This window comes from Parambassis ranga, chromosome 4 (genome assembly GCF_900634625.1).
Source record: "Parambassis ranga chromosome 4, fParRan2.1, whole genome shotgun sequence".
Lineage (NCBI taxonomy): Eukaryota > Metazoa > Chordata > Actinopteri > Ambassidae > Parambassis > Parambassis ranga.
This window is the reverse complement of record NC_041025.1, coordinates 23,791,422-23,809,649: the sequence shown is the minus strand read 5'-3', so window position 1 is coordinate 23,809,649 and position 18,228 is coordinate 23,791,422. Positions and strand designations below refer to the sequence as shown.

At 46.3% G+C, this 18,228-nt stretch overlaps 1 protein-coding gene across 3 annotated transcripts; it reads right to left on the bottom strand.

The window, feature by feature from the left end:
- Positions 1 to 1,721: 1,721 nt before the first annotated feature.
- Positions 1,722 to 12,407, bottom strand: pik3r3b (phosphoinositide-3-kinase, regulatory subunit 3b (gamma)). Of its 3 annotated transcripts, XM_028403451.1 has the most exons (10): positions 12,396 to 12,407; positions 12,142 to 12,283; positions 6,271 to 6,406; positions 5,861 to 5,959; positions 5,332 to 5,512; positions 4,662 to 4,787; positions 4,153 to 4,472; positions 3,409 to 3,483; positions 3,109 to 3,279; positions 2,520 to 2,718 (listed from the first exon to the last, which is right to left on the bottom strand). In XM_028403451.1, the coding sequence occupies exons 2-10, from the start codon at positions 12,254 to 12,256 to the stop codon at positions 2,520 to 2,522; spliced, it is 1,422 nt and encodes a 473-aa protein (XP_028259252.1). In that variant the 5' UTR covers positions 12,257 to 12,283; positions 12,396 to 12,407. The 3 variants fall into 3 exon arrangements, with proteins under 3 accessions (XP_028259253.1, XP_028259254.1, XP_028259252.1); XM_028403452.1 differs by lacking the exon at positions 12,396 to 12,407 and having other exon boundaries at positions 1,722 to 2,718; positions 12,142 to 12,256; XM_028403453.1 differs by lacking the exons at positions 12,142 to 12,283; positions 12,396 to 12,407 and adding an exon at positions 9,199 to 9,295 and having other exon boundaries at positions 1,722 to 2,718.
- Between the last annotated feature and the right edge of the window lie 5,821 nt (positions 12,408 to 18,228).

The following is an 18,228-nucleotide window of genomic DNA, read 5'->3' as shown; positions in this document are numbered from 1 at the left end:
TACAACTTAAAATTCAGAAAACACATTTTTCTCATAATTCTGAATTAAAAGAGTTGAGAAATTTAAACAGCTTGAAATCAGAATTAGTTAAACTAAGTATACTATTAAGTTTACATTCAGAATTGTGAGAAACAAAAGTCAGTTAAAACTAGTGGCCCTGCTCGCCTTCCACACCAACACACTGATTCAGTCCCTGGTTAAAAAAAAAAAAATCTATTGATGGCTTTCATTTCCACTAACCTCACCCCAACTCATCTTCCTCCTGGACTGTAACGGGGTGTGAGGTGTACAGTGTGGGGATGGTGCAGTGCTGTATGGGGTGGAGGAGGACACTGAGGGTGTAGATAAACCAAGGTTCATTCACTCATAAGGACTCCTGTGCAGCTTCGCAGACAACAATGGCACACTTCCTAAAAACCTGACACACTCTTCCAGGCGTACCGCTGTGTGTGTGTGTGTGTGTCTTGCTTATCATACTGTGAGATCACCACAGAGAGGGGAGACAGGGTCGGGTGGGCGGTGCTTTGTCTGACTTTGTAACCAGTGTTGACTTTTTTTGGTTGACACCATCCTGCAGGAGGGGTGGAGCCATAAACCCCACCCCCTGTAGTTCAGTTAACCCCTTCTTTCAATTAGGACCTTAAAATAGCTGCAGACTATCAGACAGGCGGTGATGGGTCGGCAGTCAGGGGATGCTGGGTCCCCATGAGGTACCACCCTGACCCCGTTCCATGCCCCCCCAGTGCTCTCAGGAATAACTGAATGCGACTTAGTTGTATCGTTTCCTTCAGTTTGTGAAGATATTTTTTATTTTGTGATGTTTCTGTCACTGGTTATAAAGTCACACACCAGGCAGGAAGTTCTGAGTTTAAACCAACAGAGAGGAAACTGAAGTTCACTCCAAAGCTCCTCTGTGATTATCTCTCTCTCTGCTCACTCGATTGCACCTTCTTTCAAGTTTTTTTTGTCTAAAGCCTGTGTCTTCAGCTCGTCCTCCTGCTCCATGTTACACATAAAACATTTCATCAAAGCTTATTATTTCTGTACCAAACAGTCATACAGCATCGACTCCCTCTTCTTTTTAAACCACACATAAAATGGGTTCAAGTTTTCTAAAAGTTTCTTTTGGTCACCTGACTATCTGGAACCTGCAACATCTGTGACCTCTGCCTGGACTCTTGTATCATCACTGATTATGGCTTTTCAAATGTGGTGAGAAATTTGGGATAGAATTTAAGTTGTCTGTAAATTCAGTTTGGATGAAGCTGAAACTGCTGCAGCTGCCCCCCGCTGCCTGTGGGGGGCTCCAAACCTGAGTCAATCCACAGCAGAAGTAAACATGTCTACAGCCTGGTGCAAACACCGTGTATCTACTGATATATTAATATATTTTTTTGTATATAACTTACTCATTTCAATTATATTAACATTTCCCATAAATTGCGTGACAGGCAGGTGGAGACCTGGCTCTTTTGCTCCACCTCTTTGCCTGAATATGTAGTTAATTTGTCTGCTGTGCCGAGGTCACAAATGAAGCCCAGTTAAGTGCTTCTTACACGACCGTCTGTATTAACAGAAGGTTCTGGTTATTGACCTTTTGCCCCACCCCCCCCCCCACCCTCCCTCCCGATTTAAAAAAAAAAAAAAGCTATTTGGTGCACAAGCACATGGACCGAGCCTCAGTTTTATGTGTGGTTTCTTCACTCCTTTCTGCATTCACAAAAACTTAAAAACACACACTGGCACTCTTCGCCCTCCCCACCCCCACCCCCACCCCCCCAACTTTGGTCTCTGGTTCTGATCTGTTAAAAACAAAAACTATGTTCCAGCAAAGCAAAAAAACGAGCCTTTCATCCTTAAGACTACAAAACTGTATTGTGTTTCTTATGTGCCCCCCTCCCCCCCAAAAGAAGCAGCAGTCTACATGGAGGAACACCCAGACGCCAGGTGTCCGTTGTCTCGTTATGCTACAATATTTCATCTCTTCATACGGCGAGCAGACACGTGACATCATCTCCTCTTGTATTCACCACAAATAAAGTTAGAAGAAAACTCCCAAAACTCCCAAACAAAAACAAAGGGGATGAAACAAAAGGGTTAAAAAAAAACAAACTGGGAATGTTTTGTTGCTGTCGTCATTCTTGTGGTTTTCTGGTAGAAAGTCTGAGCTGGAGTTTAGGTAGCAGCGGGGTCAACCTGAAACTCTGAAGTCTCCTACTCCGTTTCCTTCCTTCCTTTTTTCACATTCACAAACATTTAAAACTTCCTTGTGCAAATCAAGCAGTCTTTAGAAAGAATGCCCTCCGAAATTGTTCTTGTAAAAATATATAACTCCAAGGTGGCTGACGTGTGTGTTGCAGCAAGTGTTAAACTTCTATCTATCATTATGGGTTTTTGGGGTCGTTTTGTATTTCAACCAATCCCAGCGCCCGCCCTTCACTCCGCCTTCCCGCCGGAGCGGGGTTGGTTTTGTTGTCCATGTGGGTGGTTGTTGTTGTTGTTGTTGTTGTTGCCGTGGTTCATCTGCGTCCGGAGGGCATCTGTGCGTAGACGGGGTAGGCGAGGCGGACGTTGAGCGAGTCGTTGTGCTGCACCAGGGACGTCTGGTGGTAGTGGAGCACCAGGTCCTTCAGGCTGCTGTACAGGTTGTAGGGCTCAGCGAAGCCGAAGCCGCGCGCTGTGCTGTAGATGACGCAGTGCTTCACCTCGCCTTCCACGCTAAAGGAGACACACACAGGGACACAGGGGTCAGCGAGCTGCAGAGCGTTTTCACACATTTCTTCTAGCATTTCTTGGGAAGGATGCAGAAAATGTAATCTGGCACCGAATGAACATGTTTATGTGGAACATTCTCAGAAACTAATGGTTAACACTGTTTGTAGTCATGGAAAATTTCTCTCTGTGCAAACAGAATCAAATTCCTCATCAAACTTTGAGCTTTTCTTTCCATTACAACCGTTCCATGAGTGATTACACTCTGAACTCCATTTGCTGATAAAACGCTAGCATTCTGCTAATGGATGCTGATTGGTCAGTTCAGATTAAGAGCGATGGTGATGGGAGATCTTCCTCACTGATGAAGCAACACTCTCACTTGTGTGTACTCACACAACAGAGCAGGCGTAGCAGCCCTTTTTACTGCTCTCCCGGATGAGGAACGCTCCGTCCGACTTCCCCAGGAGCAGCTCCTCCGCCTGCGTCCTGTTCAAGTCCCCAACAAACCAGCTCTTCTCATCATAGTGAGGCAAGTTCTCGTCCTCCTCGCTCACAAAATAGCCTCTGCTTGCACACAGAGAGAGAGAGAGAGAGAGAGACAACATGAAAAACACTGTGAGCAAAGATATCTTCACTCTCTGCAGTCTTGTTTTATCTCTATGGCAGATTTGGCAAAAGAAACGTGAGACTCACTCGTCAGTGTTCTCGTTCTTGATTCCCAGCCAGTCGTTAATTCGTTTTTGGCGAACTCCTTTGTGATTGAGCCAGCTAGAGAGAGAGAGAAAGAGGGATTATTACTATTCAGGATAAGTGAGAGGCTTCCTGTATTTACATGTTTATTCAAGGTGCAGTGAACAAGCATGAGGCTACAAACGACAAGAGCAGTTCTGCTAAAAAAAAAAAACGTCTCGACTTGTTCCTGGAAACAAAACCAGGGAACTCTGACTGAAGCAGAGGCATGGGGACGACTTTCTGGTTCTTTAAAGCAGTTTATAACCACATCAGCTGGTGCAGTGTGGAACAAAATGAGCCCCGAGCAGAACACACACACATCATGTGACGTTTACGTCCATGAGCCTGTGAGCCTAGTGCATCCCTGCCTCACCTCTCACACAACCATGAAGGCAAATAAAAAGCATCTGCAATCTAAAGCAGCTTCAGGTTGAACAAATTATTCCTTCAAAGAGACAAATGAGGTAAACAGAGGGAGCGAGGAAGACAAAGCAAGAAGCAGAGGGGGAGAACAAGTCTCATGTGTCTACATTGAATAAGTCGTGCCATCGTGACTTGAATATTGAGCATAAATAAACATTATTAACCTCCAGACTCAGAGCTAGGCTCATGTGAGACCATTTTTTTGCGACTTCAGAAGCCTTAGCTGACCCGAAATGATCTCTTCACCACACAGTCGCTCCACTTCACCGCTTCGGTACTTACACTAGGTACTGGTCCCTGATCTTGCGGAGCTGTATGAGGTCCGGCTTCAGACTGTTCATCTTTTTGTCCGTCTCACGGTTGTCCATGGCTTGCGTCTTCAGGTCCTGCTCCAGCCGCACCTTGCTGTCGTGGATCTCCCCGAGCCGAGACTTGAGCTTCTCATAGTTCATCATGATCCGCTCGATCTCCTTGTCGTTGCCTTCGCGGCGGAAGCGCTCGATGTAGTCCTTACTGTAGCGCTCCTGTGTGTGGCACTGCTCCTCGAAGATCTTGATGGTTTCATTGAAGGCCTCGATGGCCGTCCGCTTCATCTGGATCTCCTGAGGAGAAGAGTGGGTGAGTGGAACAGCATCCTTACATCTACAGTAAAGTACACGCTGACTTATTAAAAAAGAACTTGATGGTATTTCCAACTTTCTGACAGACCTTGAATGTATCAGTGAAAATATGTATAGTTCCCTGATAAAATGTGTGATCATGATCATTTGTGTGTGAGTATATGTGTGTACCTGCGATGTCTTGGTGTATTCTTCGTACAGTCTGTCGTACTCTTTGCTTTTCTCCTGATACTGATTGTGGTATTCCTGCAGCTTCTTCCCCACAGCATCGATGTTGTCCTCCTTCACCAGCTGGTCCTGAGGGAGCGAGGAGAAGGAGGGATGAGAATTCATTAAGAAGGCAGTGTGTCAGAGAGACGTCAAAGAATTAAAAGCCATTTGTAATTAAGGACTGCAGAAAAACTGCATGTGCACGCTTGCTCCCTTCACCCCCTATTCTGCTTACCAAGGGGGAGTCCTGAACAGGCTCGTTAATAAACCACCCACAATGCCCCGTGTGTACGTCAAGGTGTGTATTCTGGGAGATATTGCATAGCTCTGAGTAATGACTTGTCCGGCAAACGACTGGAGCGAGGGAGGAAGGGAATAAATGCAACGGCGGCCCTTTGACACCGTGGATGTGTGCAATTATTTAGAGATCGTGGCACGAGGTTGGTGGACGGGGCAATATTTCAGCAGGCAGCGATCCTGCTGCCGCTGCAGTTTGAGGAGGAAACACCCAGCTCAACACGGGGGGAGGAACGATGTGTTCGAGATGAAACGAGTAGGAAAGGTGGTACAAAGAGCAAAGAGGGCGCTGCCTAAAGAACGAATCAAACTTTTAAAGGATGTGTGTGCTGACCTGCTGGAAGCGGGAGATGGGGTACATGAGTTTGACGTCAAGCTTGGTGTTGTACTGAGCCAGAGACTCGTGTCTGTAGTGGCTGATGAGCTCCACCACGGAGCTGAACGTCAGGGGGTCGGAGAAGCCGTACTTCCCGTCTCTGTGGTAGATCTTTATCAGCTTGTTGTTGCCCCCTTTCCTGAACATGGAGAAAAGAAGAGACACATGTAAGAAGAGGAGAACATCCACAGAAAAAGAGAGGGGCTGAAAACGCTTCGCCAAACTGGATTTACACACTAACAGCCTCTAGGTAAAGGCTGAAGCACTCCTGAAGCACTTTATTTCCAGGGAAGTGGGAGATTTGCTCCAATTTACTCAGATACTGTGGAAGCACAAGTCTCTGCAGCACACAACTTCCCTCAATCTGTAGCTAACCAGAGGGATAGCTGCATAAAAGTGGAGCAGACCAACTCTGCTACTCTTCTAGTCTCCGGAACAATAATAAACAAAAAGAAAACACACTCTGTAAATGAAGGGTTTTGTGTACCTCAGTGTGAGTGTGTAGTCTCCTTGCATCTTGGTGGAAGCGTCCCGAACCAGGAAGGTTCCGTCGGGCATGTCTCTGAGCTTATCGTTCACCTCCTCCCTGAAGAAGGAACAGAAAGAGGAGAGTTTAGCTTCATTTAGAAACGTCTGCCTCTGACCGTCCTCACTGCTGCACATGTCAGGAGTAAACAGTCCATCAATTAAACAGTGCAGGGAGACGGACTGCTGGCTGCCAGCAGGGCCTCTGCTCTGCATGGTGACAGACTGGCCGACTGCACTGTAGGTGTGCTTATCAAGTGTATGGAGTTAACCTGCACTTAGGAATTAAAGGCTGCCACAGTAAAGATCATTTATACACTTTAACAAAGTTACATCTGTCTTTAAAGTGTGGATGTGTGTGCATCCTGTTACCTGGATATGTCTCCCCAGTACCACTCTGCCTCCTGCAGCGAGCCTCCGGCTCCTCCGTCCTTGGCGCCGGTGCTGCTGCCCCCTCCCGTCCCGACTGAGGTGGGCTGCTGGGGCTTCGCCGGCTTTGGAGGAAGAGCTGGAAGACAGAGAGAAAGATCCTAAGTCCTGCCGCAAAGTTTAACAAGATCATCGCTTTAGCATTTACAAATTGACTATGCACACAAAGCATTCATTCAAACATGCACGCGAGATTAACAGACAGATTAACGGACAGACACTCGCTCTGTTTACACAAAGAACTTTATAACAACTTCATAAAGGCTTTGAGTTACAGAACCTTTTCTGACTCTCAGTGATTTTAATGGCTTTGTTTAGATCATTTCAAATAAATAAATTTGGTTGTTTTTGTTTTACTGTATGGGAACAGTTGTGTTTACATGTACACACAGACTGCACCTTTAGATGTGGTCAGGAAAGCAGAGCATCATTTTAAGCTGTATTGAGCCTGAGAGAGTGCTAATAGGCTAACAGGCTAAAAGACAGGAGCTCCTGTGTTTGCTGCCATGCTGTGTGCCAAACAGAGTTAGCCTGAATATGACCCATAACACACACACACACACACACACATCTGGACACAGTTTAGGGCAGTGTAATTATGGGAGAGCTCCTACATCACAAACCAGTTAACACACACGCAATGTGCCTGCCCTCCTTTAAAAAAGGGAAAGTACGCTGATGAATCAATGTACCCTCGAATGCCACCGGAGCAGAGTGCTCACGTGCGAAAGGCTGGAGCTTCTGGGAACATTCTGGCCTCACAAATTACCCACACACACACACACAGATGGCAGAAACAGACAAATGGGATTCGCAATACAGTAGGAGAGAGCTGGAGAAGTTCTGTTTACAATCTGCAAATAAAAAATGTCTGACCAGTGAAGCTTGTAGAGAAAGCTTATTATATGTATTATTAATCGTTATGGTAATATCAAGAAAACAGCTGGTGGCCCTGAAGTGAAGGTACCTGCCTTTATACACCTGTCACTGTGTGTGCTATCCAAACACTGCTGGAGGACCAAAAAAACACCAAAAAATGACCTCCTTAGATGAACACAGTAGCAGCTCCTCTTCCTCCCCCCTTCCTCTCTTTGTTCTCCTCCTCCCTTTTTCCTCCCCCTCTCTCTCCTCTCCTCTCTCTCCTCTCGTCACCACAGCGGTCCGTTACTGCTGCCAAAACAGTCGCGGTGCAGCTGCACTGTTCCCCTCTGTCAGCACTTTGCACACACACACACACACACACACACACACACACACACACACACACACACACACACACACACACACACACACACACACACACACACACACACACACACACACACACACACACACACACACACACACACGTGCCCCTTCAAGGAGTGGAAATCCACTTCATGTTTGACTTTTAAAAAAACAAGTAAAATAAATCATGAAAACAGAAAAAAAGACTTCCTGAGGGATCTGAGTGAAACACAGTGACTGTGCTGCTGAGTGTGTTTACACGTCCTGGCCCGTGCTGAAACACCTGGACCACACAAAGGACAGCACACCCAACAGACAACACAAACTTATACAGCAATTATTCCAGGATATAAAGGAGAAGGATTCTGACATAAACCTCACGTTTCCCCCTCTGCTTAGAGAATTCTTTCTTAATCATCTGACTTTATTTAAAAAAAAAATTCAGATTTTTTAATCATATACTAAAAGATAACTCAAAATTAATTAAAAGTAAATTATTACTATTATCATTATTTCTAATTAAATGGCAATATTATCACATGATGATCATTCATGAACACTTCTGGCTTGAGAAACAAATGAACACTGAACGGGACCAACACACGGAAAAACATGCAAGTCCTTTGTTGCAAACTTCCATCAGCAATTAGTGTCAGTGACCTCTGCAGGATTCAGAGCCGAAGCTCTCCGCCACACTTCTGATAAGTCTGCTCTTTGTCCTGCACGAAGCGAGACAAACCCAGCGATGACAGCCACCGCAACAAACAGGACACTTCAGGAAATTCTCAATAATGCATAAAAAACACCTTCCTCACACAACTGGGGTGTTTTAAATCAGTCACAACGGCTGCAAGAAACACGGAGAGCAGGCGAGAGGGACGGCGAACAAAGGGGACCGTCAGCGCAGCCTCCCCCCTCCTCCCCCTCGACAGACAAAGGAGCAGCGCTCAGCCACACACACTTCAACATCACTTGTCATCACACACACAGCTCTCCTGAACAATGACTGTCAGCACAGACTGACACACACACACACACACACACGCTCGATAAAGCAACACTGAAATATTTTAGTGAATCTTTAGCAACACAACACACTTTAAAATAAAAACATCACACGTGTGCTCGCTCCAGCTGATCGGAGGAGAGTGACGAACTGCCGCAAGAGTCCGTTCACGCCAGAGAAACCACTGCACGGGCAACTACACACTCCAACCAGCTGGCATGGATTACTGTCACACAGAAGTCTCTCTTTATTTCCACAGATTTAGATCTGCACAAAGTAAGGAGCTGCAGGCGGTGTGTGTGTGAGTGTTTAACCTCTTTCCAAACAGAGTCCAGAGATCTGACACTAATATTTCAAAATGTTTGTATAATAAAAAAAAAATGGCACAGAGATGCATCTAAAAAAAAATATTTAACTTAACTTTAAAAAAGCAGAAATCCTCAAAAGCTGAAGCAGTGTGTGTGAGATGTTTTTACACAATGAGAGCTGGACTAATTCACACAAAGTTACAAAAGCAGAAAAGCAAAAGCTACAGCATGAAAGAAGATGAAGAAAGAAACTGCAAATAAAAGATTGGAGCAGATAAAGTCTAAGAGCTGAAAGAAACAAAGAGAAACGCGTCTTTAGAGCGTCCTTACCGTCCTCCAACATCGCACTCTCCGTTAGCTGCATGCTGCCACTCGTCTCTCAGCTGTTTCCCTCCTCCCTCCTTTCACTTACTGTCTCTCACTCACTCTCCCGCTCTCAGTTTCTCTCTCTCTCTCTCTCTCCTCCCCCTCCTCCTCCACCGCCACCTCCTCCTCCTGCTCACTGCTCCGTCAGACTGAAGAAAAGAGCGAGCGAGGCTGATCCTAAAAGACAGAGGACGTGCTAACTAATCCCCGCATGGAGGCCCGCCCCCTCAGCCAATCAGGACGCGATCGAGAAAGGGAGGGAGGGGTGGACCTCACGAGAGAGAAAGAAGAAAGAAAGAAAGAAAGGATGGAGGTGGAGTTACCCTGTGGTACATCCCTACACTATGGACACCTCACACTCGCACCCAGCAGGGCAGCACCGGGCCCTAAATCAACAGGTCGTTCCTATTGAACCGAGTGCGCCTGGCGGCTGAATGTGTGCGTTAGAGGCTCATTCGTTCACTGTAAATCCACTCTGTGAGCTAAACAAATGAGAAGCTGGACCAGAACATGTCTCACATTTTGCCTTATAAAGCTGCTTTAAGGTCAAACCACAGCTGAAGTTCTTTTATGTTCAGATTAGGCTGCTGATAAAAGGCTCTCATCATCACTCTGCAGCACATATGGAGAGCAAACATTCAGAGGATTATGTCTCCTATGGGTCACATGTCAATCCAATCCTGCAGATGATGATTACCTCTTGTATGTAAAGAGGCTTTGACATCGCTGCTGTGCATGAACGATGTCTCAGGTGCACTCAGCTGCTGTCACATTAACCCAAGCAGGTCCTTACAGACATGTATTTTAATACTGAGGCAAATCTCATGCAGAAAATGTTCTGTAGTCAGAGCATTTCAGCCTTTAGCATCATGTCGGCTAAAGTTTTCGAATAGAAACTCTTCTACATCTGAAATTATATCCGTATATATTATAATGCACATCTTCAGATCATACATGTGTCAAATGCTGGAGGTGTACGGTGGAGTCAAACCATAATAAATCGATGTGAGTAGAAACTTAACGGGATTTGGTGTAAATGAGCTTATAAACTTTCAAACAAAAACAAGACCATCATTCAGTCACGTTACTCACAAAGTTGCCTATGGAAACACAGGCCTTACCCTCCCCTCGGCAGATTTACACACTCCGACACTCGCTGAGGGTTTCACTCCAGTGTAATAAAAATTACAATGAACATCTGCAGGGTGCTCGTCTCACCACAAAACTTCATCATCAATCCTTCCCTCCCTGTTCCTCATCACCACCTGTCTCTGCAGCGTTTAAGATGATCAGGTGTATTAAGACAAAGACACACACACTGCACACAAAGGAGCTAACAAGGATGCAGAGAGGGTTAGCAGATGTGCCTGATGACAGGATGAGCTCGTCGGGCAGCAGAGGTGAGACACACACACACACAAAGACCAACAATACAGCACAGAGAAGGTCAAAACAGACAAGAGACGAGCAGGCTGATTCCATCCATGGTTGAAACCTCTCTCTCTGTTTTGTTTCACATTTTGCACCACGATTCACAAAGTCTAAAAAAATGCACCCTTCTTTTAAGGGCGTCAAGGAACGCCCACCAATGCTCGGCTATAAAAAACAAAAAACAAAAAACAGGAGTCATTTCACCCAATGTGAACAGCACAGGGTGCCATAAAAGCCAGTGTTTCTGCATTTACGTCCCTGGCGCACTGACAAGCGATGTCCATTCACTCTCCGACAGAAGGCAAAAGATACAGAGAGAACGAGCGGTTAACTTTGAATGGGCAGAGAGACGCTGCACTACACTGAAATCAGATTCTTTTGCTTCTCGCCAACACAAACTTCACTAATCACAGACCGATCAGTGTGATCTAAATGCACTTTCTTTAATACAACATCTGAACCTGGAGGGGATTTTTGTTGTTGCATCAGATAAGCCGGGACGCTGCACTTTGTGGCTGCTGCTCCTGCGGAGTATACACCACCTCTCAATGGATAAATGGGTGAAGAAGAATGGACACAGAGCTACCGGGCAAACTGCATTCAACAGCGCCTCCTGGAAACAACACAACGTCCCACATCTGCGCCATGATCCATTCAGCGCACAGAGGAGAGGGGGGGACTCAAATGACACCGGCACAATGAGTGAATGAAGGAATGAATGAATGAAGCGTATTCAGTTCTGGCTGACAGTTGGCCAGAGAGGGCCACACAGACACGGAGATGTGTGTCAGCGAAGGATGTTATGATTATGAGACGTTATATTTCAGCTTTCATTCATTCTTCTCCTGGTTTGCATGCATGTCCCATCCCCCTCTCTCTTCCCCTCTTCCTCTGCGACCGGCCGGGACTTATTTGGGGAAGGATCCAGACAGAGCTGCTGCACAGACTGAATAAAAAAAAGGAATAAAACCCCGCACAGACACATGATGCTGCAGCTTCTGCAGGGCCAGCCTCCATTTCAAACAGCTTGGACAGCTGATTTTTGTTTTGTTATCATCACATCAGATGCAGATGGATAAGAATGTTTTGGGCTGCACTGGTGTGCACGCTGCGTGACACTTATTGTCTCCACAGTGAGTGCAGGTCTGTGCAAGCTGCAGCAGCCGCCGCGTCCACGCAGAAAGCAACACACACACACACACAAAAAGAGACACAAAACCTACAGCATCCGATGCTCCGGCTGCACCGTGCAGGCAGACACAGGGGGTGCAATGAGCTCAAAGCGCTGTCATCCGCTGGAAGCTGCTGTTGAAGCCAAGATGGAACCTAAGCAGCGGGTTTTTGTGGGAAGGCTGACGCGCACTTTGTGGATACGAAACACATGAAAAACCGAGCACACACAGATAAAATAAATACTGCTCAAACTTTACAGAACACCACCGTAGCTGCCATGCTAGCTCCCCGCTGTCAGCCTACCTGGCGGTTGGTCCATTTCCAGATAAAAGATCAGCTCCGTGGAGTACGGCATCATCACGTCCCTCCAGTCTCCTTCCTCTCCGGCTTTTTCCGTTGTCCAGACTGTGTTGTACATGACAGTGTCTCTCTCTCTTTTCTCTCTCTTCACCGAACGGGTAAAAACAACAAAAATAAAATACTTGACTTAATAAGCTATCTATCTATCTACGTGTCTGAATTCCTGCTTCAGAGCGGAATAAATAGACGAAACGTACACAGCGCGCAGCGGGCTTCGACTGCTGCCTCCGACATCATAGTGGTGCTGGTAGCTCGGGGCTCTTCATGAAGGCCCTCTGGGTGCGTGTATGCGGGGTTACACAAAAAAGAAAGAAAGAAAGGAGGCGTCCGGTGAGCGGCGGGTGAGTAGAAGCCAGCTCCACGCGTCAGATCCCGCTGCTGCTCCGCCGCAGGTGCCGCCGTCTCGCCGGCTTCATTTTAAGAAGCGCACTGAGCGGAGGAGGCTGGCGGAGGCTGACATCGGCTGGGCCGAACCACTCCGCCGGCGCGGGCAGGGGGGGGAGGCCGGAGGACGCCAAGACTCGGACAACGGAACATAAAAACACAACGATATTAACACGTGGCACCATATATACGCATGGAATGTTTAGCAGTGATAAGTATGAGGATATATATTCACTCTTCCCGCATTTAAGCGCCTGGTCACCATCCATAATGGTTCCACCCCCCCCCTCCCTCCTTTCTTTCTTTCCTCGGCCCACCGCTCACTGAGCCTTTATGCGCCTGCGCATAAAGCTGGAAAATGAGCTCAGCCTCAGCAAGTTAAAAATCCAGTGGAAAAGCACTGAGATCCTCACCTTCTTCCTCCTGACTGCAAACAGCAGCAGCAGCACGGGCTGTGACATAACAGCCTCCATCAATAATGACCACCACGGGGAGGAGGGCTCTACTACAGCTGACAGAATCCATGCCTTTAAATATACCATCAGGGGTCTCAGGACTCCACAGAAGACATGATGGATGCACTGCTTCATTTGACAGCGATGGTTCAGCCATGAGCTCATACCTTAGAGATACAAGGCGAGCACCTTGACTGCAGCTTCCTCAAAAATGAATCTTCTTGTGCAATTTGTTTTAGAATAGAATAGAATAAAAAGCCTGTTATTGTCACTAGACACAAGCACAATGAGATGAAAGCCGTCAACCTGTTTCAGTGCAAAAAAGCAATGTATGAAAAGAGATGTATAAAAGATATTAAGAAAAAGATTTACAATATAAACATAGAAGTCCTGAGAGTATAAATATGGATACAGTGAGTGTAAGCTGATTACTACACACACACACTGTATTCCATTATTTCTCTCCAACACTGCCCACAAAAACACTCTTTACGTGTTCCAAAACATACCTGAAGGGTTTTACATGTGTGAATCTGCTTCTCCTCCCTCAGCCAGCCGCTGGCTTCCATTCATTTCCATACACATGTAAATCAGCCTGAGACAGGGATCTGAGGCTTGTTTGAGAGATTTAATCCCCCACGTAAATATGGAATGGACCCCACAAAAAAAAAGCAAACAACACACTAGGTTGCCAGGTGGATATTCAATCCTCTGCTGAAAGTGTATTTAGCATATTTCCCAAAACATCTTTCTTCAACAGGAGCCGCCTCGTTACATAATATGAATGAATGGCAGTGGTTTGGTCTGCAGTGGACGATAATATGAAGCGTAGACTTCAAACAAATCCTCTCTTTGCCCCGGATTAGCATGCAAATCGATAACAATGGTGAAATACACAAATCAAGCAAGTTTCAAGTCTCAGTTTCACGTTCATTTTCATACCATGGTGAGTGTGTGAACACACACACACACAGCAGCAGCTCTCCATGAAGCTGAACCTGCTCTCATATTATAATTACAGCGCCTCTGTTAAAATGCATCACATCCTCTGTCCCCAAGGTAATTCCCCTTGTTGTAAGTCCACTGGAGGAAAAGATGGCACTTACCAAGCCGCCTACAGCGAGGTAGGTACAGTACAGGAAATCATATGGAGGCTTAACGTGAGCTTAGAGATGCTGGAGAGGTGCAAACATGTGTTTATGAAGGCTGTAATAAAAGGATTAGTGCACACACACACACCTGCTGAGATAGATATCATGGATTTACATGATTGTGGGTTCACGTCTGTTTCAGGACTCGTCCACCTTTGTTGAGATGTTATTTTATAAACCTGCTATATTTAGTGTGTTTTACGTGTCACATGACCATGAACTGTGAACACAGAGCAGCCCCGCTCATCTCTGTGGTGCCTTCAGTGTCTCAGCCGTCAGCTGACTGCAGCAAACAGCAGCTGTACTGTTTAACCACTCACTGTCCTAGTGTCTGTCAGTGGAGGAAGCACGTGTCTCCCGTCCACCTGGAGTCCACAGGATGGTACAGTGGTCCCTCGCTCTAACGCAGTTCGCCTTTCGTGGCCTCGCTGTTTTGCAGATTTTTTTTTAATCAGTGCATTGTGTTCTGCGTCCTGATTGATTGATAACGGTCTGCAGCCACCTCCTCTGTGCCGTGTCTCCTGTATGATGCAGGACTTCTTTTTCTTTGATTTGAACTTTTAGAGTGTTTAAACAAAGAGGGAAAGGTGTGAGAATGTCCATGCTTGCAGTGAGGGGGTTAACAGCCTAAAAACATCGATAATAACTGTAAAAAAAAAAAAACTACTACTTCACAGATTCACGTAACCCCCGCGATAAACGAGGGACCACTGTACACACTCTCCACACAGAAAAACGAACCTAGTCTATATTTACAGTAGCCTATATGTACGTGTTGTCTTTATATTTCTGACAGACAAAGAAGTTGGTAGAGAGTGAAGAGAACCTGGAGTGGATACACAGCATGTTACAGATGTCTGAGTAATAACTTGTGTCTTGAACCCGTCTATGCAGTTAAGTGCGACCTGTCGCCATGGTAACCAAGGAGCTTGGTAAAAAGGACTTCTCAGGTTCTGCAGGTTGGAAATGTGCATAAAGCTGTGAACCAGCTTCTACTCCTGTTCCAGAAACTAGAGCAAATCCAGGCAGAACAATGGCATCATGACACTCAGACCGACCCAGACCCAGACCCAGACCCCCAGTCGTCCACATGCTAATCTCCTGTTAACAGCCTAGTATCAATACATCATCATCATCTGATGGGGGCCACCAGTCCCTACAGCTGCTCCGTCTATCTGTGTGCCTGCCCGGTGTCCTACTTCAGGAAGCACCCATGAATGAAACGTCTGCTCCCCAGCACCCATTCTGTCCTCCCACCCACCCACTCATCCATCCATCCGTCTATCCGTCCGTCCCCCTCCCTAAACTCTCCTGTCTCGTCTGTCCATCACATGAGGAGGAGGAGGAGGAGGAGGAGGACGAAGGGGTCTTCTTACAGCAGCACCCAAAAAAGAGGAGGTGGTGTGTGTGTGTTTCACAGATGGCTCGTGCCGGACACACACACAACCCAAAGCTCCTCTGTGTCAAGTGTGTCAAACAGGTTTAATTGCTGCTGCTACCACTGTGTGTGTGTCTGTGTGTGTGTGTGTGGCTGGACAGATGGATCTCTAACAATGACACAGGAACTGACTCTGTCACACAAAAGAGAAAGACGGAGGAAGAAGGAGGGGCAGACGGAGGGAGGAGGAGGAGGACGGTGGGAACGGCAGTATTAATCTGCACTGTCCCCGGCTATCAGCGCGCCGCTGCCCATTTAACCTGCACAACAATAGAGCCGCGTGGCATCAAGTCTCCCATTTGCATCGCATATGCATAATCACATATGAAACACAGTCACATGAGGATCAACTCCTCCCGCGGCTCCATATACAACCTCAGACTCTAATTATGCGTTCAGCCACCTGTTCACATAGAACCGAAGCTGAGACTAGAAGTTACAGGATAACTGTGCAAAAGCAGCTGATGCTGCAAAATGCATGATTGGAACAACTGTAAGAATTATTGCACTGCTGTGCTATTAAAAAAAATGAAAATACAGTAACATCACAAGAGATTGAAGTTGACCAATGATTGATTATTGATCTTAACGTAAAATCTTAATGTAAAACCAGTGCATCAAAGGAATAAGTGTTAGCATGTTAGCTCTTCCTGTCCCCTCAGTGTGTGTTGAATGTTAGCATGTTAGCTCTTTCTGTCCCCTCAGTGTTGAATGTTAGCATGTTAGCTCTTTCTGTCCCCTCAGTGTGTTGAATGTTAGCATGTTAGCTCTTTCTGTCCCCTCAGTGTGTGTTGAATGTTAGCATGTTAGCTCCTCCTGTCCCCTCAGTGTGTGTTGAATGTTAGCATGTTAGCTCCTCCTGTCCCCTCAGTGTGTTGAATGTTAGCATGTTAGCTCTTCCTGTCCCCTCAGTGTGTGTTGAATGTTAGCATGTTAGCTCCTCCTGTCCCCTCAGTGTGTTGAATGTTAGCATGTTAGCTCTTCCTGTCCCCTCAGTGTGTGTTGAATGTTAGCATGTTAGCTCCTCCTGTCCCCTAAGTGTGTGTGTTGAATGTTAGCATGTTAGCTCCTCCTGTCCCCTCAGTGTGTGTTCTGAATGTTAGCATGTTAGCTCTTCCTGTCCCCTAAGTGTGTGTGTTGAATGTTAGCATGTTAGCTCTTCCTGTCTGCTCAGTGTGTGTTGAATGTTAGCATGTTAGCTCTTCCTGTCCCCTAAGTGTGTGTGTTGAATGTTAGCATGTTAGCTCTTCCTGTCTGCTCAGTGTGTGTTGAATTTTAGCATGTTAGCTCCTCCTGTCCCCTCAGTGTGTGTTGAATGTTAGCATGTTAGCTCCTCCTGTCCCCTCAGTGTGTGTTGAATGTTAGCATGTTAGCTCCTCCTGTCCCCTCAGTGTGTGTTGAATGTTAGCATGTTAGCTCTTCCTGTCTGCTCAGTGTGTGTTGAATTTTAGCATGTTAGCTCCTCCTGTCCCCTCAGTGTGTGTTGAATGTTAGCATGTTAGCTCCTCCTGTCCCCTCAGTGTGTGTTGAATGTTAGCATGTTAGCTCCTCCTGTCCCCTCAGTGTGTTGAATGTTAGCATGTTAGCTCTTCCTGTCCCCTCAGTGTGTGTTGAATGTTAGCATGTTAGCTCCTCCTGTCCCCTAAGTGTGTGTGTTGAATGTTAGCATGTTAGCTCCTCCTGTCCCCTCAGTGTGTGTTCTGAATGTTAGCATGTTAGCTCTTCCTGTCCCCTAAGTGTGTGTGTTGAATGTTAGCATGTTAGCTCTTCCTGTCCCCTAAGTGTGTGTGTTGAATGTTAGCATGTTAGCTCCTCCTGTCCCCTCAGTGTGTGTTGAATGTTAGCATGTTAGCTCCTCCTGTCCCCTCAGTGTGTGTTGAATGTTAGCATGTTAGCTCCTCCTGTCCCCTCAGTGTGTGTTCTGAATGTTAGCATGTTAGCTCTTCCTGTCCTCTCAGTGTGTGTTGAATGTTAGCATGTTAGCTCTTCCTGTCTGCTCAGTGTGTGTTGAATGTTAGCATGTTAGCTCCTCCTGTCCCCTAAGTGTGTGTGTTGAATGTTAGCATGTTAGCTCTTCCTGTCTGCTCAGTGTGTGTTGAATGTTAGCATGTTAGCTCTTCCTGTCTGCTCAGTGTGTGTTGAATGTTAGCATGTTAGCTCCTCCTGTCCCCTCAGTGTGTGTTGAATGTTAGCATGTTAGCTCCTCCTGTCCCCTCAGTGTGTGTGTTGTTGTTGGTCAGGTGTGTGAAATCAGGTCTGTGGTTAACAGGAGCTCAGCAGGTTTTTATTCTACCACACAAACACACAGTGAATCCACTGATGACTGTTTACTGTCTGAACAAAGGCTACATGCTAACAAGTGGCTACATGGGACTACAGATGATGTCATTACAGGTCATCCAGGTGTTTGTGCTGTAGAACAGGTCAGAGCGGTGGACCTGGTGGTGTAGTCATGTAACCGCGCTGTAGCTGGTTTATAGCGTAGCATTAGCTTTTAGCTTCTGGTGATCATATTTAGGCTTCACACATCATAAATTGGTGACATGAGGACATAAGATGCTAACTTTTGGGTTGGGTTGGTCTTCTCTGCTGCTGAAGACAT